At 54.3% G+C, this 20,543-nt stretch overlaps 3 protein-coding genes across 5 annotated transcripts in view; 2 read left to right on the forward strand and 1 right to left on the reverse strand.

The window, feature by feature from the left end:
* Nucleotides 1-1,700, forward strand: part of TMEM219 (transmembrane protein 219) — a 45,672-nt gene extending 43,972 nt beyond the window's left edge. Inside the window, exon 6 of the mRNA XM_045994330.1 lies at nucleotides 1,569-1,700. The gene's annotated coding sequence lies outside the window, so the exon portion shown is untranslated. The remainder of the gene's footprint in view (nucleotides 1-1,568) is intronic.
* TAOK2 (TAO kinase 2) lies at nucleotides 1,601-16,521 on the forward strand. Of its 3 annotated transcripts, none has more exons than XM_045994322.1 (18): nucleotides 1,601-1,735; nucleotides 1,919-1,990; nucleotides 2,089-2,190; nucleotides 2,679-2,724; nucleotides 2,856-2,952; nucleotides 3,101-3,214; nucleotides 3,321-3,412; nucleotides 6,061-6,154; nucleotides 6,258-6,339; nucleotides 7,143-7,310; nucleotides 7,468-7,746; nucleotides 7,909-8,070; nucleotides 9,559-9,924; nucleotides 10,006-10,209; nucleotides 10,510-10,749; nucleotides 13,857-14,069; nucleotides 15,011-15,193; nucleotides 15,278-16,521. In XM_045994322.1, exons 1-18 carry the CDS (start codon nucleotides 1,604-1,606, stop codon nucleotides 15,797-15,799), a joined length of 3,168 nt encoding a protein of 1,055 aa, XP_045850278.1. In that variant the 5' UTR covers nucleotides 1,601-1,603; the 3' UTR covers nucleotides 15,800-16,521. The 3 variants fall into 3 exon arrangements, with proteins under 3 accessions (XP_045850278.1, XP_045850279.1, XP_045850277.1); XM_045994323.1 differs by having other exon boundaries at nucleotides 7,486-7,746; XM_045994321.1 differs by lacking the exons at nucleotides 13,857-14,069; nucleotides 15,011-15,193; nucleotides 15,278-16,521 and having other exon boundaries at nucleotides 7,486-7,746; nucleotides 10,510-12,614.
* Nucleotides 16,265-20,125, reverse strand: HIRIP3 (HIRA interacting protein 3). Its single transcript, XM_045994324.1, has 7 exons — nucleotides 19,992-20,125; nucleotides 19,794-19,914; nucleotides 19,565-19,679; nucleotides 18,318-19,327; nucleotides 18,053-18,221; nucleotides 17,873-17,971; nucleotides 16,265-17,785 (listed from the first exon to the last, which is right to left on the reverse strand). Exons 1-7 carry the CDS (start codon nucleotides 20,054-20,056, stop codon nucleotides 17,622-17,624), a joined length of 1,743 nt encoding a protein of 580 aa, XP_045850280.1. The 5' UTR covers nucleotides 20,057-20,125; the 3' UTR covers nucleotides 16,265-17,621.
* Nucleotides 20,126-20,543: the final 418 nt, after the last annotated feature.

Below are 20,543 nucleotides of genomic sequence, written 5' to 3' on the forward strand. Positions count from 1 at the left end.
TTGAGAGCACCTGCCTTTGTGTGTGGGTGTGTGGGTGTGTGGTGGGAGTGAGAGGTGCTTAGCAGTGTTGCTGGCAGGAGAATGGAGAAAGGGGCCTGTTTGGAGCAGTTTGGGAGCTGCTGAGGGCTTGGCTGAGGGCAGTCAATCAATCTCCTCGGCTATTCTGAGCCCTCTGCACCCTGGGGGCCCACTGAAGAGTCAGGCTTACTTCTTGCCCTCCAGCTTCCAGTTGGGCTAAGGAGACAAAATTAACAACACAACAGGAAACAATGCACGACAGAATATAATTACACGCTAAATTGTTAGGTGCTTTAAAGGAGCTAGAACTCTGCCCTGGGAGTCCAACTCTGCTGAAGGCTCTTTTTGTGCCTAAATTCCAACAAGTGCTTAGCCAGGAGCCTGGCCTGGAATTCCCTGGGGGAAAGGGGCGGGGTCCTTGGCTTCCTACTGCAGGAGCTTCTCTTTGGGTATTGGGCTGTGTGCTTTAGGAGCTCTCCCCAAAGGCTAGAGTGGTCAAGGGAGGCTTCCTGCAGGATGGGAATGAGCTTGAGGTGAGTTGCTAAGACAGTAATAAGCACACTGGCCTGACTGGAGAGAAGATCTGTTCTCTGACCTTGGAGAAATCCTGCTTCCTTTCTGTGCCTCAGTCACATAGTCTGTAAAATGGTGATCACTATCTTGCCCTGCTTATTTCCTGCATAGCAGTAGAGGACCAGCTTTGGGCAAGACTTAACCTTTTCTGAGCTTATTTCCTCATCTGCAAGATAGGGGTAATAGTAAATTCTCATAAAATTGTGGTAAGGATTGAATGAGAGAGATGAATGTAAGATGCTTACTGTTACATGCTTAGTCAATGTTATTTGTACACTACAAATGTTCTGTACCTTTGCATGAAGCACATGTGATTGAGCTGGACAAGTAAGGCAGCCCAGGTCACAGCCCCAAAAGCCAGCTGCCATTGCTATCCCTGTCCTTCTTGTTCTACATCTCCTTCCTACAACAATGTCCCTAACCCTTTTTGAGAGCAAGTCCTCTGGCCCTTGTGGGCCAGTACCCACTTCTAACAATGGCCGGATTTCCACTGCCTCCGGCCTGGCTGTTTCCTGCTCTCTTCCAGGGTGTGAGAGGTTGAGGGAGGAGGGGGCCTCGACGCCAAGGGGAACAGGAAGGTGCCTGGAAATATTTGGGGTATGGGAGTTGTGGGACAGAACACTTGGGAATCTGGGGTTCTGGCTGGGAGGTGGGATCTTTTATTCTTGAGGGGGAGAAGTAAAGGTTGTAGAGAAATGGATCTTATTGAGGGCTGGGGGTGGTGAGGATCCTTTGCTCTCAGTCTTCCTAGCAGTTTTAGGGACTCCAGGGACCCGGCCCCCGTGCTCTGGTTGCCAGGGCAACTTCATTTTTTTGGAGCTTTGATGTTGTTCCTAATCTCCCCCTTGCCCTTCCTCTGCGGTGCCTCCCCCTCATCAGGGAACTAGTGGAGGAGAAGGCAGAAACTTGAGAGGCCCCTTCCTTTCTCTCTCTGAGTGTCCCATCTTTGCTCTAAGGGTCTGCTCTTCATTCTCCAGGTCAGGCCCCACTCTCAGGGCCCCCAGGGGCCATCATGCCAGCTGGGGGCCGGGCCGGGAGCCTGAAGGACCCCGATGTGGCTGAGCTCTTCTTCAAGGATGACCCTGAAAAGCTCTTCTCTGATCTCCGGGAAATTGGCCATGGCAGTTTTGGAGCTGTGTACTTTGTGAGTTGGGGTTTAGGAAAATGGGGTAGGGACAGGCACTGCATTCTTCCTGCTGTGGGTCCACAGCCCTCCACACTGCTGTACCACACCAGCCTCTCCTGCCCTCCCCTGTTGGGCCAACAAGACTTCCCACTGCCCAATTCTCACCAGGGGCCTTCACCACCTTCTGATCTGGTCTTACAGGCCCGAGATGTCCGGAATAGTGAGGTGGTGGCCATCAAGAAGATGTCATACAGTGGGAAGCAGTCAAATGAGGTGGGTTAGGTTTGACGAGACTGGTAGGGGGCAGGGCAGGGGTCCCCAGTCTCAATGTTTAGGCTGAGTAAGCCTCTGTTCCCCTGACCTCCTCTCAGAAGTGGCAGGATATCATCAAGGAGGTGCGGTTCCTGCAGAAGCTCCGGCACCCCAATACCATTCAGTACCGGGGCTGTTACCTGAGGGAGCACACAGCTTGGGTGAGCTAGCCCCCGACTCTGGCCTGATCTTTGACCCCATCCTTGTCCTGGTCTAGTCTCTTAGGTGGGCCCTATTCCAGGTGCCGTTATAGGGACCTTGGAGAGGAGGACATCTCCCCCAACTTGAGTCCTCAGACAAACCCATGAATAGCAGTGCTTGTCCAGAAGGAGAGGCTGGTTTGAAGATTGACGTAAACTGTTAGTAGTTGGAAAGGGGCACATGGGCTGGAGGAAATGGAGATAGAATGGGACTTTGAAGAGATTCAGTTGGGAGTAGTGGCATCTTGGGCTGTTTCTAGAGGAGGCCCTGGCTCTAGGGATTCTCCTGCAACAATGTCGTTTTCTCAGTTGTCCTTCCTCTCTGTTTTTACCCCCGGGTGCAGTGACTGAGTGGAGGATAGGCAGAGACACTTTCTGGATCTCTGCCCAAGGGAGATGGGGCAGGGGTGGCTGGATATGCTTATCTCTGATCCTTTACCCTTTCTTAGCTGGTGATGGAGTATTGCCTGGGCTCAGCTTCTGACCTTCTAGAAGGTAAGTGGCTCTGGCCAACAAGTGGGAGAAGGGAGAAGAGCAAAGAAGCTGTAGGGGAAGGGATCAGGAGAGCTTGTTCAATCCCCACCCTTGGGCTCCCTTCAGTTTGATGTTTCTCCCTCACTCCCCAGTGCACAAGAAGCCCCTTCAGGAGGTGGAGATCGCAGCTGTGACACACGGGGCCCTTCAGGGCCTGGCTTACCTGCACTCCCACAACATGATCCATAGGTACGAGCTGCAGCGACGGTGGCTGTGAGGGGGTGCAGTCTACATTCCTCATTCGGCTGGACTGTGGCCTTCGTGGAAACTTGGTGCTGAAGCCCTGCCCAGCCTTCCTGAGATGCATGCCTTTATCTCTGTGCTTTGTCTCTGGCAGGGATGTGAAGGCTGGAAACATCTTGCTATCAGAGCCAGGCTTGGTGAAGCTGGGGGACTTCGGCTCTGCATCTATCATGGCACCCGCCAACTCCTTTGTGGGCACCCCATACTGGTGAGTGGGAGTAGTGGTGAGTGGAGAGAGTCCCCAGGATGTTGGGAGCAGGAGTTGGCAGAGTCTGGGTGACTGGTCAGCCTCTTTGTTCTGACCTTTCTCCCAGGATGGCTCCAGAGGTGATCCTGGCAATGGATGAGGGGCAGTATGATGGCAAGGTGGATGTCTGGTCCTTGGGGATAACCTGCATCGAGCTGGGTAAGGACGCATCCTCTGTTCCCTCGTCCTTTTTTCTCCCCACTCCTTTCTCTTTCTCTTGCCATCCCCTTACCATCTCATCCTCAAGCTTTCAAACTCCTGTCCATTTTGACTCTACCCTTGGTCCCCAAGTCAGTCAGCTGTCAAATCCTAACAGCTCTTAGACCTGAAGATTTCGAAGCATTCTTCCCTTCCTATCCACTACTCTAGTTCTCTGTCTTCTTTTCTTTCTTTCTTTCTTTTTTTTTTTTTAGTTTTAATTTATCCCACAGAAAGAGAACACAAGCAAGGGGGGAGCGGCAGGCAGAGGAAGAGGGAGAAGCAGGTTCCCCACTGAGCAGAGAGCCCGATGCAGGGCTCTCTCCCAGGACCCTGGGATAACCTGAGCCAACGGCAGACGCTTAAGCGACTGAACCACCCAGGCACCCCTATATCTTTTTTGAATGCCCACTGTGTGCCATGCTATGGTAGCAGGTTCTGGGGGTATAGCAGCAAATGTGGTTCTTGCCCTCATGGAACTTACCTTCTAGTTGGCGAAACAGGCCTGTTTTTTCTCAGTGTGATAGAAGCTGAAAGGAGAAGTTATAGGAACAGTACAACCATAAAACAAAGGACTTGACCTAGTTCAGGGGCTGAGGAAGGTCTCCTCATATTGGAGATGTCTAGGCAGAACCGTAAGACAAAGAGTAGCTGTGTGAAGACTGTAGGGAAGAGCATTCCAGACAGGTAAGAGCAGACATGGGGAGCTGAGACTAGCTTCAGTTTTTCGGAATATTGCAGGTAATGCCATGTAAAAAGCAGTGAGTGATAAAGCCAGAGAGTTAGGCTCAAGTGAGTTCATGAGGCCTTGAAGCCCTGTCCAGCTTACACTACTCAAACAACTATTTGCGCGGTAGTGTTCATAAAGCCTTCAACGTGGTGCCAGGCATAGCTAGTTGCCACAGAAAGAAATGCCCTTAGGTCCTCTTATCAGTGACTTCCTGTGGTGATGTTTCCTACCTATAGTCTCTTCTTCCCTCCAGTCTCTCTTACGCCAGAGAGATCCGCCCTCACTGAGTGCTGCTGCTTCGCTCCCCTCCGTAAGCCCTTAATGCTCCCCATGCCTTCAAGACTGACGCCATCCCCACCCTTCCTTCCACCAAGCTGAAGGTTCCGCTGCCAGAAGGTTGGCTTTCTCCTCCTGAGCATGCCGTGAGCTTTTCTACTTTCTTGCCTTGGTTTATATTGTGTCTTCTCCCCAAAGTCCGAGATTTGGACATATTCTTGTTCTCCATCTCCACATGTCTGCATTTGCCATTTAAGGACACAGCCGGACAGGTGATGCAAATATGTGAAACAGGCCAGCTATGAGAAAAATTGAGAGCTGTCCTTTATATTTCTAGTTTTTGGTAGAGACATGGATGCAGAGAACTATTTCTCTACTACCAAAGAAACAATCAGTCCTGATTATAAATGACAGCTGATAGTCTGCATCAGAGAAGCAGTGTGGAGAAGGCTCTAGCAAACTGGAGATTGCTGTTGCTTAGCTCTAGCCCAGCATTGTGCAGGAATGTCAGCTCCTTTTCATCAGCTCTAATTCTTTAGTGGAAACTTGAAATTCAGATGATGGCGGTGATGATGATGATGGTTGTTAAATTGTTAGGTTAGAATTTCATTCAAAAATCACTGTTTAGGGTACCTGGGTGGCTCGGTGGGTTAAGCCTCTGCCTTCGGCTGAGGTCATGATCTCAGCGTGCTGGGATCGAGCCCCGCATCAGGCTCTCTGCTCGACAGGGAGCCTGCTTCCTCCTCTCTCTCTCTCTCTTTTTCTGCCTGCCTCTCTGCCTACTTGTGATCTCTCTGTCAAATAAATAAATAAAATCTTTTTTAAAAAATCACTGTTTAGAGGCTCCTGGGGGGCTCAGTCATTAAGTGTCTGCGTTCAACTCGGGTCATGATCCCAGGGTTCTGGGATTGAGCCCCGCATCGGGCTCCCTGTTCTGCGGGAGGCCTGCTTCTCTCCCACTCCTCCTGCTTGTGTTCCCTCTCTCACTGTCTCTTTCTCTCTCTGTCAAATAAATTAAGTAAAATCTTAAAAAAAAAAAAAAAAACAGTGTTCAAGCCAAAAAACATAAACAGTACAAAACATTTTTCTGGCCCACAAGGAGCTCCTGGCTTGTAACTTCTCGTCTGAGGCCTAGGTCCAGTATCCCTTTTTCCAAAAGACCTGCCCTTGATCCCCTGTCTCTGTACCAGTTTGAGGGCCCACCATGCACATCCCACTTCCCAGCCGTTTTTCTGTCTCCTTCCCTGTTAGACTGGAAGTTCCTTGAGGATAGGACCCATGTCTTGTTTTTCCTTAACTTCACCATAACACTTGGGAAGTTTTTTGCTCTTATTTGGAACCTAATGTTAGTTGGGCTGATAACTGTTTCCTTCTGCCTCCTTCGGTGCTTATGCACATGTTGTTTTCTTTGATCCCTCCTCCACTGTGTGCAGGGGAGAGGATCAGTATTACATTTCACAGAGGGAATTAATTGAGATTATGAGAATTGGTCATCAAGGAAGTCAGGGAGCTGAGGTGTGGACCCAACTCTTTGGATTTCCATTCTAGCCTCCTCTGCCTACCTGCCACCTCTCACCCTCTCCCTGTTGACCTTTTTCTGTAGCGGAACGGAAACCACCGCTGTTCAACATGAATGCGATGAGTGCCTTATATCACATTGCACAGAATGAGTCCCCCGTGCTCCAGTCAGGACACTGGTGAGGACTGGGATTCCTGGGCCCAGGGGTTAGACCTTCCGTAGGGTAAGGCTGCATGGCTCATGCCCTTCCCACCTCTCCCTTATCGTCCCATGACATTTAGGTCTGAGTACTTCCGGAATTTTGTTGACTCCTGTCTTCAGAAGATCCCTCAAGACAGACCAACCTCAGAGGTTCTTCTGAAGGTGAGGGCTCACTGCCATAGCATTCTCCTAGAACTGTGGCTTGTTAGAATCACTTGAGGAGCCCCTCAGTGACATTAGTGATTCCCAGTTCTTCCCCCACCAGCCACTTCACCTATGAATTCCCACCCCCATTCCCAGTGCCCAGTGGACTCTGTGTTTTGCAAGATTTTGTCTAGAAGACTGCCTTTACTAATTAAGTAATAATTTGTTTTCCTATCTTTTATTAATCAAAGATGTATGTAATTGCCAGCCAGAGCTTCTGGTCTGCGTGTGATAACCAGGGTTACCACACTGATCTGATGTAATTCAAGCCAAAAGCCTGTGTAGCCTTGTCTTGGGTAAATGTATGATTTCCCTTAGGTGTGTTTTGAGTTATCAAAAGTAGAGGGGCCCCTGTTCCCTTCACAGATCGATGGAGGCCTAAGGAACCCTAGTTGGGAACTGATGTAGACAGGCTAGTTTGACCTATTTGCTTTATAATCGTGGGATACCTTATGAGGTCCAGAGAGGCCTCATGATATGTCCAGGGGCACACAGCACTTTGACAGAGGACCTGGACTACAATCCAGATCTCCTGACTATTCTTGTCTGTCAGCCAAGCCTGGAAGAACAGGAGCCTGCCCCAGGAGTAGTGATTGGGTGGTGAAAATTCACACGGGAGCAGGGGTTAGGACAAGGCTAGCATCAGTTCATGGTGGACGTGAGTCCCAGGGAAGTATCTCAGGGCAGAGGGAATGCCAAAGCCCATGGGATATTGGGGGGCAGGGTGCTCGGCAGCAGGCCTCAGCATTCTCTCCCCTCAGCACCGCTTTGTGCTCCGGGAGCGGCCACCCACAGTCATCATGGACTTAATCCAGAGAACTAAGGATGCTGTGCGGGAGCTAGACAACCTGCAGTACCGTAAGATGAAGAAGATACTGTTCCAAGAGGCACCCAATGGCCCTGGTGCTGAGGCCCCAGAGGAAGAGGAGGTGACCCAGCTTACCATACCACCCTTCTATACCACTGTGTTGTGCTTGCCTCCTGGCAGCTGCTTGGCTCACTTTCCCTCTCCCTCTTCCTACCTTCTGTCTCCCTGTGCTACCTCTATACACTCTCCCCTTGTCCTTCCCCTTCCCTGCCCAACAGCCTGCGCCCTGTCCGCAGGAGGCTGAGCCCTACATGCACCGGGCTGGGACGCTGACGAGTCTAGAGAGTAGCCATTCAGTGCCCAGCATGTCCATCAGCGCCTCCAGCCAGAGCAGTTCGGTCAACAGCCTAGCAGATGCTTCAGACAACGAGGAGGAGGAGGAGGAGGAAGAAGAGGAAGAGGAGGAAGAGGAAGGGCCCGAAGCCCGAGAGATGGCTATGATGCAGGAGGGAGAGCATACGGTCACCTCCCACAGTTCCATCATCCACCGACTGCCGGTATGCACCTCGCCCTCAGTAAGCCTGACGGTGCCAAGGCCAGTCCCCAGCTCTCCCTCCCGTGTGATTACTTCTCTAAGTCTCACTGGGTCTCCAGGGAACTCCGTTTGGGCCCAGTAACCTCTAAACCTTGGACAGCCCTTTTACCTTCCCTTCCTCTAGGGTTCTGACAACCTGTATGATGACCCCTACCAGCCAGAGATGACCCCCAGCCCTCTCCAGCCGCCGGCAGCCCCGGCTCCCACCTCTACCACCTCTTCTGCCCGCCGCCGGGCCTACTGCCGCAACCGGGACCACTTTGCCACCATCCGTACTGCCTCCCTGGTAAGCATGGCCATCCGCCCTCAGCCTGGCTGCCCCGGACTCTAAGTCCTGAGATGATCTTTCCCAGCTGTGGCACTGCATTAAGTGCAGATTCCACCCTCACTTTCTGTTGTTTCTCTCACCTTCTCTCCTCAACCTTCCCCACTCCATGCTCTCAACAGACTGCTTTGGTCACATCGCCCAATATGGGTATTCCAAGCTTGGTAAACTCTTACTCCATCCTCATGGCTAGGCTTAAGTAGTATGTCCTGGGGGTCTTCCCAGGCTCCTGGCCAGCCAGGTGCTTCACATCCCTGTGTGGTGTTGCTCCCAAATGGCATTATGACAGGTGTGCTGGATTTTTACATCCCTGGAGGGCAAGGAATGGTGGCCAGTGTCTGCCTCATACCATTGGTTGGCTCTCAGGCCCACACCCATGCCTGCATCTCATCCTTCCAGCTCCTTTGGAGGGAGAGGGTACAAGTCCATTGGAGAAACAAGAGAATCGTGACTCAGATGTGCTGTTGTCCAAGGCTCTTGCCCAAACACCTTGGGTGGTTCTCAAATTTTCAAATTAAGCAGGATCTTGATCTTCCTAAAATCAAGTCATGGTTGATGTTTTTCTCCGTTCACAGGAAAAAAATGGATAGACTTTTCATAGAACATAGTTTTCGTCTACACTTTCAATGCACCATTAGATTACATTCTTGCTTAGCTGCAGGCACCAACATCAGTTACCTTAGAGGCCAGTGGTCAGTCTAATACATTCTATGGCTAACACCTGTGGTTGAGTGTCGTGCTGGGACAGCCCTTCAGATTCTGTGATGCTTAGTGCTTTTGGTGCTGTGCAGAGAGGTCTGTAACTTCCAGGGACTTGGCCACCGGGATTGGTTGGAGTCATGCCTACTTGACAATGGGATCTGGACTCTAAACCTCAGATGGGGACATCCAGGCCCAGTGTTCTTGATACTCCCAGCATCTCGTGGCCAAGCTCCCAGCTCCGTACCTGGGCTGTGTAAGGAGTCCTTACTGTGTTTGGTGAAATGGAAGGAAGCCAACACTTGTCAGATCAGAGCGTTTTATTAGACACTAGTTCATCTGTAGCAGAGTTGGATCTCCACAGCTTCTTACAAAAGGATATCATTGCCCCATTTAGCTGGCGAGGGAACTGAGGCTTAGCGTCGTTCATTTGCTTGAAGTCACAGGGTTAGTAAGTGACTGAGCTGGGAGTGTAGCCCAGGTATTTCTGATTTTGAATTTATTTGAATTGTTGCCACTTTTGTGCTGGGCCCAGGGCGGGTCTCACAGTCTGTGAATTTGACTGTGTGCCCATCATCCTGTGGAGGCAGCAGGCTCCAGGGGGCTGAGTGTGAGGAAAGCACCAGATAAGAATTAAACCTGTGAGTCTGAAACGCGTGTTCTCCAGTAGAGCACAACGGTTGTTACGCTCTGTGTGTTAATGAGATGGGGCAGGGCTGAGCCCCGCTTCTCATCCTCTCTCTGCCCCAGGTCAGCCGCCAGATCCAGGAACACGAGCAGGACTCAGCGCTGCGGGAGCAGCTGAGCGGCTATAAGCGGATGCGACGACAGCACCAGAAACAGCTGCTGGCCCTGGAGTCGAGGCTGCGGGGTGAACGGGAGGAGCACAGCGCGAGGCTGCAGCGGGAGCTTGAGGCCCAGCGCGCTGGCTTTGGGGCTGAGGCAGAAAAGCTGTCCCGGCGGCACCAGGCCATCGGTGAGAAGGAGGCCCGAGCGGCCCAGGCCGAGGAGCGTAAGTTCCAGCAGCACATCCTCGGGCAGCAGAAGAAGGAGCTGGCCGCCCTACTGGAGGCTCAGAAGCGAACGTACAAACTACGGAAGGAACAGCTGAAAGAGGTGGGACGGGGCCGCAGCTGTGGGTGGGGCCTGTGGTGGGCAAGGTGCCCTGACCCCCGCCCTCCCCACCGCCTTGCCCAGGAGCTCCAGGAGAACCCCAGCACCCCCAAGCGGGAGAAGGCCGAGTGGCTTCTGCGGCAGAAGGAGCAGCTCCAGCAGTGCCAGGCGGAGGAGGAAGCGGGGCTGCTGCGGCGGCAGCGCCAGTACTTTGAGCTTCAGTGTCGCCAATACAAGCGCAAGATGCTGCTGGCGCGTCACAGCCTGGACCAGGACCTGCTGCGCGAGGTGGGCCACCCGATCCCCCATTCTCTCCCACAGCACAGGCATCTACCCCTTCATTTGCCTCGCTTGGGATCATCTGTCCCCTTTTGCCCTCTTCCATGTTATAGCTTGGCTTGTTCCCTCCTGCCTGCCAGACCCCGCTAGAGCTCCCTAGGCTTCTGCTCCCACACCAGCCAGGAGCTTGGCTCCCTTACACCACTTAGCTCCCTGTGCTCAGCTCCCTCTGCCAGGGAGCCCTGGGGCTCTCTTGACACCAACAAGGCTTCCTGACTGGGCTCGGGCCCTGCCTCCCTTCTGCCTCAGGATTTGAACAAGAAGCAGACCCAGAAGGACTTGGAGTGTGCACTGCTGCTGCGGCAGCATGAGGCCACGCGGGAGCTGGAGCTACGGCAGCTCCAGGCCGTCCAGCGCACACGGGCGGAGCTCACCCGCCTGCAGCACCAGACGGAGCTGGGCAACCAGCTGGAGTACAACAAGCGGCGTGAGCAAGAGTTGCGGCAGAAGCATGCGGCCCAGGTTCGCCAGCAGCCCAAGAGCCTCAAAGTACGTGCAGGCCAGCGTCCCCCGGGCCTCCCGCTCCCCATTCCTGGGGCTCTGGGACCACCCAGCACAGGCACCCCTAGAGAAGAGCAGCCCTGCTCATCTGGCCAGGAGGCAGTACTGAACCAAAGAATTCTGGGAGAGGAGGAGGAAGCAATTCCAGAGAGAAGGATTCTGGGAAAGGAAGGGGCCACCTTGGAGCCAGAGGAACAGAGGATGTTGGGGGAAGAATCAGGAATCTCTAGTCCCGGCCCACAAAAACATAGGAGTTTGGTTGAGGAGGAAGTTTGGGATCTGCCTGAGGAGGAGATAGAAGAACTTAGAGTCCCATCCCTGGCATCCCAGGAGAGGAGCATTGTAGGCCAGGAGGCGGCTGAGGAATGGAGGTTATGGGGCAAGGAGGACGGGAGCCTCCTGGATGAGGAATTTGAGCTTGGCTGGATCCCAGGCCCAGCACTAACCCCAGTCCCCGAGGAGGAGGAAGAAGAGGAAGAGGGAGCTCCAGTTAGGACCCTGAGGGATCCTGGAGATGGCTGTCCCTCACCAGACATCCCCCCTGAACCCCCCCCAACACATCTGAGGCACAGCCCTGCTAACCAGCTCCCTGGACTTCTGTCCCATGGTCTCCTGGCAGGCCTGTCCTTTGCAGTGGGGTCCTCCTCTGGCCTCCTGCCCCTACTACTTCTGCTGCTACTCCCACTGCTGGCAGCGCAGGGCGGGGGTGGCCTGCAGGCATCACTGCTGGCCCTTGAGGTGGGGCTGGTGGGCCTGGGGGCCTCCTACCTACTTCTTTGTACAGCTCTGCACCTGCCCCCCAGTCTGTTCCTACTCCTGGCCCAGGGCACCGCACTGGGGGCCGTCCTGGGTCTGAGTTGGCGCCGTGGCCTTATGGGTGTCCCTCTGGGCCTTGGGGCCTCCTGGCTCCTAGCCTGGCCACGTCTGGCTCTACCTCTGGCAGCTCTTGCAGCTGGGGGCAAATGGGTGCGGCAGCAGGGCCCCCGGATGCGCCGGGGTATCTCTCGACTCTGGTTACGGGCTCTACTGCGCCTATCGCCCATGGCCTTTCGTGCCCTACAGGGTTGTGGGGCTGTGGGGGACCGGGGCCTGTTTGCACTCTACCCCAAAACCAATAAGGATGGCTTCCGCAGCCGTTTGCCTGTCCCTGGGCCCCGGCGGGGTAATCCCCGCACTGCCCGACACCCACTAGCCCTGTTGGCAAGGTTTTGGACCCTGTGCAAGGGCTGGAACTGGCGCCTGGCACGGGCCAGCCAGGGGTTAGCCTCCCACTTGCCCCCCTGGGCCATCCACACCCTGGCCAGCTGGGGCCTGCTCCGGGGCGAGAGGCCCAGCCGTATCCCCCGGCTGCTGCCACGCAGTCAGCGCCGGCTAGGGCCTCCTGCTTCTCGCCAGCCAGCACCTGGGACTCTAACTGGGCGGCGATCCCGAGCCCGTCAGTCCCGGGCCCTGCCTCCCTGGAGGTAACCAACTCTAGCTCCTCCCTCAGCCTGAATCTGGAGCATCGAGCACTTTATCTCCCACTACTCAGTGAGGTTTCTCCAGTCCCAATCCTCTCCTCCCTTTCACCCCTCCTTCCTTAGTATGCTTCCCCACCTCACCCCAGTCCTTTGGACCTTTAGACAGGCAGCCTCCACCATGGAGTCCGGAAGTTACACTTTGTGGTCTCCCGACACTCCTCCCCCACCCTAAATTATTGCTGTTCTCCCGCTGTGTGTGTGCTCATCCTCACCCTCATCAACTCAGGCCTGGGGCCAGGGGTGGCACGGTGGGTGGGAAGTCATGTTTTTTTTTTTCTCTCTTTGATTTTGTTTTTCTGTCTCCCTTCCAACCTGTCCCCTTTACCCCACCAAAAAAAGAAAAAGACAAACACAAATAAAATATCTGAGCGGAACTGTACCTTTGGCCCAGGCTGCCTCTGTCTGCTTTGTCCTGCCGCCTAGCCTCCCGGGTATGCCCCCAATCTGGACCCTTGGCCCCCAGTTCCATGACCTCTTCACCCCCATCTACGTTATCTTAACCCCTTTCACTCCTCAGCCTCATCCTCTCTGCCTTCATAGCTTCGTTGCACCATGACCACCACCAGCTCGGAGGTCTGAGCCCCTGTTGAGCTTCCAAGAACTTCTTGGTCCCATAGTTCCCCCCATTGGTGGATTCTTTCCAGAGAGTCCTTAGGTTCCGGGTCCTTTTGTCCTCATCCCCTGCATTTTCTCCCAACCCATTCCCTATGTGGTTCCCTTCTGTCTGGGAGCTGAAGTTCTCTCCTGGCATTAGGCTTTACCCTAGAGGGCTTGGGAATGGGACTGCAAACCCTCTACAGTAGGGGTGGTGAGTTTGGGGGGCCAGGCAGATTGGGGGCCCATGGAAATGGGATCGGTTGTGGGCTTGGAGTGGGAGCTGAGTACATAAGGGGTGGGACTGGAATGTGAAGATTGGTCAGGTAGCAGCTGCTGGCCCATTGAACTTGTCAGGCCCTTTCTGGCCACCTCTTTTGGCCCTTTCCCTGGTGTGGCCCAAGATGGGGCACTCCTTATCCATTTCTTGGCTTGGAGCTTATCCTCCTTCCCTCCCTCCCACCCTGAGGTGCTGAACCTGGGACTTCCTCTGTCTTTCCTTAGCTGTGTCACTCTCTTCCATGGGTGTGTTGTGTGACTTGGTTCTCTCACTCTTGTGCACATTCTGTATCTGCTCCTGGGTTTCCGTCTCTGGGTTGTATTTTCTCCCTCTTTGCATGGTCAGAGCTTCGTGTGTACGCTCAGTACCCTAAAGATTTTCAGTTCCCTGTCCATAAACTCTCCTGCTGTTTCTTGTGAGTTTTCTACCCAACTCTGAACTTGCTCTTGGAACCTGTCTTGTTTACTTTGTATATCTTGCCCATTGAGAATCTTTCTGATCTCTCAACACGATCCCATCTCTCCATGTCTGTCTGTATACAGCTCCCCCCGCCCCCTCTGTCTAACATGTTTTCTGTTTCTCTCCCTCTCCCTGTCTCTGCTTCTGTCTCCTCTTCTCTCTCTCTCTCTTCTTCCCCTCTCCCCGGTTGTTCCTCCTCCTCTCCCTTGCCCCCATCTCCCCTTGGTCCGTCCACTGCATAGTCTAAGGAGCTGCAGATCAAGAAGCAGTTCCAGGAGACGTGTAAGATCCAGACTCGGCAGTACAAGGCCCTGCGGGCACACTTGCTGGAGACCACGCCCAAAGCTCAGCACAAGAGCCTCCTTAAGCGGCTCAAGGAAGAACAGACCCGCAAGCTGGCCATCCTAGCCGAGCAGTACGACCAGTCCATCTCCGAGATGCTCAGCTCACAGGCGGTGAGGCCTGGGGTCCAGGGAGGGAGCATGGTGGAGGCTGGCTTCTGTACGCCTGGCTTAGTTATGGACAGTGGGAATGGGGAGTGTGGACAAAGACGGGGCTTTTGTTCTTGGGGGAAATTTGGATCCTCCCACTGTCCGTATTCTCCGCAATGGTTTTATTGTCTCTCTCAAGTATTTTCTTAAGGTCTTGTCAAAGCCAGCCTGACTACCAAGAACCACCAAGCAAAGAGTGGCTATAATTTTTTCCTGGGCCTGAGTTAGTTTAATGTGTTAACAGGGAGCACATCAAAATGACTGTGGCCCTTGGGCCGATTTACTCAGACTTCTGGAGGATTTTGAAGATTCCTGTTCTAATAAGAGTGATCACACAACAACACTGGAATGGGCCAATTAAAAACTACACGTAGAATAAAACATCAAAGTGCCCCTAGTCATTACCACTCTCTCACCCAATTCCACCTCTCAGAGGTAGCGGTTAATAGTTGTATTTTAGATTTTTTTTCCCTATGCATATTTGGAAAACTACGTACAATTTTAATCTGAAGTCGTATTGTACATACTGTTCTTTTTCCACCTATTTCTTGGACATCTTTCCATGTCAGTACACCTGTCTCGTTTTTGAAACAGTGTAGAATTTTCCATGGTATGTATGTACCATCATTTCTTTAACCCATCCCTTATTGGTGGACATTTAGGTTGCTTCCAGTATTTTGCTATTACAACGCTTCGGGGAGCTCCTCCGAGCACATGTGCGAGTATACCAGGGGCATAGATTCCTGGAAGTGTAATTGCTGTGTCACAGGGTACGGCGACCTTTCATTCTGGTGGATGTTGAGACTGGCTGCTTCTTGAAACCTGAGGGCCCAGCCTACCTGGGGCAGGGGAGGAGTGTGGGGGTGGGGGAGGAGGCCCCTAAAGTGCATTCTTCTCTTTGCCAGCTGCGGCTTGATGAGACCCAGGAGGCAGAATTCCAGGCCCTTCGGCAGCAGCTGCAGCAGGAGCTGGAGCTGCTCAATGCCTACCAGAGCAAGATCAAGATCCGCACAGAGAGTCAGCACGAGCGGGAGCTGCGGGAGCTGGAGCAGAGGGTGGCTCTGAGGCGGGCACTGCTGGAGCAGCGGGTAAGGGGGCTTTGACGCACTGGGGAGGGCAGGCTCCCCACTTCCCGCCCCCAGACGTGCTAACCTCTCTTCTGGGTGTCCCAGGTGGAAGAGGAGCTGCTGGCCTTGCAGACAGGGCGCTCTGAGCGAATCCGGAGTTTGCTCGAGCGGCAGGCCCGTGAGATCGAGGCTTTCGATGCTGAGAGCATGAGGCTGGGCTTCTCCAGTATGGCTCTGGGGGGCATCCCAGCCGAGGCTGCTGCCCAGGGCTATCCCGCTCCACCCCCTGCCCCTGCCTGGCCCTCCCGTCCTGTTCCCCGATCAGGGGCACATTGGAGCCATGGTCCTCCTCCACCGGGCATGCCCCCCCCGGCCTGGCGTCAGCCCTCTCTGCTGGCTCCTCCAGGTCCCCCAAACTGGCTGGGGCCCCCCACACAGAGTGGGACACCCCGTGGTGGAGCCCTGCTGCTGCTAAGAAACAGCCCTCAGCCCCTGCGGCGGGCAGCCTCAGGGGGCAGTGGCAGTGACAGTGTGGGCCCACCTGCCGCTGCGGTGCCTGGGCCTCTGAGCCGGAGCACCAGTGTCGCTTCCCACATCCTCAATGGTTCCTCCCACTTCTATTCCTGAAGTGCAGGATGGATGAGCAGATGAACGGGGCAGGGGCAGGGGTGGGTGGCGCCTGATCCTGGAGGGCTGTTAAGTGTGAGGCCCACCCAAGGGTGGGGGACAGGATGTTGGCTCCAGCTCCCCTCAGACTGCCTCATCTCATGAGCTTCTTGGGCTGGCCAGTGGCCCGGGGCCAGCTTGGGCATAGGTGCCTCAAGGCTGACCAGGAGCCCCTGCCTCCCCACCATGGTGCCAGGGTCTCTCTCCACCACAGCCTCGGGAAAGGAGGGAGATGTGCGTGTCAAATATTCATCTGGTCCCCTGGGGGAGGGGAAGGGTGGGTCTAGATATATTATATTCAGAGAACTATACTACCCCGTGTAATGGGGCCGTGGACTGGGGATGCCAGGCCCCCCAGACCTGGGGTGTGGCAGAGCAGGTCTGGGGTGGGGAGAACAGAAGGAAAAGGCCTTCCTAGGAAAGAAGGATCAGGATGGGGTTTGGGGTCAGGTTGCCTGGTCTATCCATTCCCCCCGTTGCTGTCTGACGTCCTGTGCCGTCTTGTCTTTTTTTTTTTTTTTTTTTTTTAAATTGAGATCAGAGCTAGGGCAGGGGAACAAGGGAAGGACCTTCGAAAGGGCTGCTCCCAGATCTGGGGGCAGACATGGGAGCCCCTCCTGGCTATGGGGTTGGCACAGAGCCCCACAGCAAGCTTTTAATAAACTGTTGGTTATTCTAACAGACCCCAGGACTCACCGTTTCTGTCCAAGGTGTGTATTAAGGACTGTTTGGCAGGAGGTGACATTATTACTTGTATTTAAAAAGGGGATTTATTGGGCTGTGTAACTAAAAATTTCAGTGGTTTTAATGACTTTGGGTATGGCTGGCTCCAGAGCTTTAAATGAATTCTACTTCCCTTTGCTTTGGGATTCAAAGATCTTCAGAAGGTTCACTTTCACACATGGGCTCCCGGCAGCTCCAGGCCTACACCTTAGCAGCAGTCTCAGCAGTGAGTATGCCAGCAAAGTCCTAACGTGACTTCATTGGGTCAGTCTGTAACCAGAGGCCTGAGGTACTCGGATTGGTCAGGTCTACGCCCTGTACCCACTCCTTTAAGGTGAAAAGAATTGGCCCAAAGACTAAGTGGGCTGTTTCCAGAAGAGGAGAAGGAAGATGTAAACACCGGCTGTCCCCAAGTCATTTCACTGTGTTTCTCCCATTTTTCTTAAGGCCAGTTTTTCACTCTCTTCCCAGTTAGGCATGTAACACAGCTTGAAAGCAGGATGATGAGGGCCCTGCTGGCCGGGCCAGAGAAAGGGAGGTAGGAGCCACACTCCTTTCCGATAGAGCCTGGTGGCAGACTAGATGGCAGGGTCTGGGGGCTGGGCCTTCATTTGGAGAACTTGGGGGAAATAAAAGGGAACCAAACTGGGGTGGGGACATCGGCTACTCACCTTCCTGACTCAAAGGACAGGGAGTGAGGGTGGGACCGTTATGGTTTGGACTGGTTTTGAAATTTTAAGTAATCTCTACACCCCAGACTCAGAGACCCCAAGATCAAGAGTCACGTGCTCCTCTATCTGAGCCAGCCAGGCACCCCAAGTGGGGACCACTTTTGATGAGGTGATTCAAACAACTCCTTTATTGAGTCAAAAAATAAGCCCCTGTAAACACCTTAAACTGAGGATGTGAGAAATAGGACCCCAAAAATTTGTGCCCCTGGGGGTGCAAAGTCTTCTTTGAAGAAAGCAGCTTCTGCTCTGCAGACACACATTGGCACAGGGGTTGTGGGTTCTGTGTCTGCTTTCTACCAGTGGAGAGCCCCCCAGGGAAGCGGAGGGGCTCAGTTACTCTCTCCATCACTGCTGATGATGCCGCGCATATGTGACCAGTCTGGGGGTGGGGCCCGGGGCTGCTCATCCTCTGAGCCCAAAGTCCGGCAGTATAGCTCCCCTGGGGTGTCTGCTTCTCTTGAAGGGTTCCAAGCCGTGCGTCTGCGTGGTCGGCCTGGATTGCAGGGCAGGAAAAGCAGGAGATGAGTTGTCTGAGAAAATCCAAGCCCCATCTCTTGGACAGTAGGAGGAAACCCCTCACCTGAACCACTAATGATGTTCGTAACGTCCAAGGAGGCCACCTCAGCCGCCTCCTCCCGCTGCTCCTTCAGGGCCCGGCATTTCTCTAAGGAAGGGTTACCTGGGGCAGAAGAGGCTGGTGACCCTCTTCCCCAGCCGCCCAGGCCCTCTCCTGCAGCCCCCAGGGCGTACCCGGCCTCACCCTTCATGCCCAGGGCTTCCAGCTCTGCCCGGAGGACACTGAGGCGCTCCTTGTGTGAGCGGCAGGGGCCCAGCAGCTTCTTGTAGTTGCGATGGGCACCGCAGGCCCGAATGTAACGCTTCAGCCTCATCACAGCCGGGTGGTCCTCACCGCGGCGACCAGAGCCAGCCTGCCGAAGACAGCGGCTGAAGGCCAAACCTTCTGGACTTGAGTCAGGGTCTCCCTCTTCCCTAAAGGTGGCCTCCCACCCCATCGTCACCCTCACCTTCCTGCCTTTGGGTTCCGGACTGCCGTCTGTGGAAGAGGAGGAGCTTCGTGTCCTGCCTTTCCTGGAGCTCTTCAAAGAGTGGTTCTCCCTCTCCCGCTTAGGGCTACCCTCTGCCTCACTGTCACTCACCTCCCTCACCGAGTCGCTCGCCTCACCACTGATACTGCCCGCTTTGGCTGTCTTTCCAGCACCTTCAGTAGTTGGCTGCAGCTTTTTCCAGCTGTCTCCCCCATCCTCGCTGCTTCCACTCTGCCTTTTCCCATGCTTCCGTGAGGTTCTGTCCTTTCTCTTCCTCTGCACCAGGGGCTCGTCATCTCCCCCGCTGTCATCCCCGCTGCCTGCTGCTACTTTTTCCTTTTGTCCCTCTCTGTCCTCTGAGTCTCCCAGCAGTCTTGCTGTTCTGCTTTTCTGCTTAGAGCTCCTCTCCTCCCAAGATGACTTTTTCCCTCCATTGCCCTGGGCTCCGGCTTTCCAATTTTCCTCCTCTTTCTCTCTGTTATCTTTCTTTTTGGCTAGGGTGTCGTCCTCCTCACTGTCCTTTTCACTTTCCTGGTGGCTTTTAGCAACTTTCTTTCCCTCTGCCTTCTTTCTTGTCTTCTGGATAGGTTCCTCCTCACTGTCCTCACTCTCCTCCCTGGCCTGCTTCCTATCGGCTGAGGTTTTGCCTGGTGCCTGCTTATTCCTCGTCACAGTTTCCTTCCTAATCCTGCCTTTAGACTCCTCCTCCTCCTCTTCCTGTTCCTCACTGCTCTCTTCCTTTGAGACCTTACTTGTTCTGGCAGAGCCCTCTTCCTCCTCCTCACTGCTTTCCTTGGCCGCCACCTTCTCTAAGCCAGTCTTTGCAGCCAGTTCCCTTTGCTGTTCTTCCTCATCACTGCTCTCCTCAATGGCTTTCTTTGAGGCTCGCTTTGGACTCTCCTCCTTAGCTGGACTGACTTCTTCTGCCGCCATCCCATTCTTTGCTGAGGGGACAAAACAGTCTGGACTGGAGGCTGCAGAGCTGGGCTCTGGAACATGGAGAGAAAAGAATATTGGGATGGGTTCCTCCTGTCCCTCTCGCTCTGCTTGGGGTTGGCTGCCTTTGACAGATGGAGGGAAGGGCAACAGGAAACACCGCTATTAATCAGTCCACCCCATTCCTGGTTCCTGACTCACTGGCCTTTTGCCCTTATCTAATGCCTTGGGATATAATACACGCACAGGAAATACTTTTTCAATGAACCCGCTATGCAGAAGACACTAACCTGACTCCGAATTGAAACGGAACCTTTTCCTCCCGGGGCTACTGCTGGGGGTGGGCGGCCTTTTTGCCTTCTTGGCAAGATCTGGCCTCTCTTCCCCGGCACCCACTTCATCCACCTGCGTGTGCGCGGGGGCAAAACATGTACCAAGTTTGCGTTCCCTACCCCCTCCCAGGCCCCTCCTCCTCAGCAACAAACCCCGCCTTCCCGTGGCCCAGGCTCGCGCCCACACCTGCACTTTCAGCAGCTCCTTCTCCACCAGCCTCTTCAGCGCCTGCTTCTCGTCGGGCTCCAGGTGGTCGCGGCCCGCGTGAGCCAAGAACCTCCGCCGCACGATGGAGTGCGTGAGCGTGCTGCGGAGACATGTGTCACGACGGAGTCCCCGTCCCGCCCCTGCCCTTTCCAACCCCAGCTCCAGCCTCTAGCGCACCTGAGGTCCGGGCGGCCTCGGAAGAAGCTACGGATGAACTCCTGCATCTCGTTCTCCCGCGCCATTTTGCTCCACCTGGGATTGGTGGCTCCCGCCTTTTTTTCTCTTCGGCCTCCGTCACCGCGTTTGACAGGAGCTTGCGCACTCGCAGGGTCGTGGCGCCGTGAGGGGAGGGACCGTTGGGGGTCGGTCGCGAGTCGCTTGGACCGAGAACTTTACCAGACGAAACTTGCTTGCCTCAAGTAGTTGGAGGGGTTCGCGGCTCCTCCCTTTTCTTAGGGTCAGTCGTTTTTTAAAGTTCTCATTAGAAACCGACTCGGCGCCGGCAACCCTCGGGTGTAACGTAATCAATCCGCGACACTGCCTCCGTCCGTGGTCACTGGCACTAGGTAGGCCGCTGTGATTTCGAAAGACAGATGGAAAAGGATATCCTCGCTGAAGACTAGGAATCCCTGGGGGGAAAGCTGTGGCCTGCGATTGCTAAGTACATCCAGACTCTGTAAAGGTACCTCCGGCGTCCGCCATCTTTATGACATCATCGCGTCGCTGCGG

Source organism: Meles meles, chromosome 21, assembly GCF_922984935.1.
Source record: "Meles meles chromosome 21, mMelMel3.1 paternal haplotype, whole genome shotgun sequence".
NCBI classification, from domain to species: Eukaryota; Metazoa; Chordata; class Mammalia; order Carnivora; family Mustelidae; genus Meles; species Meles meles.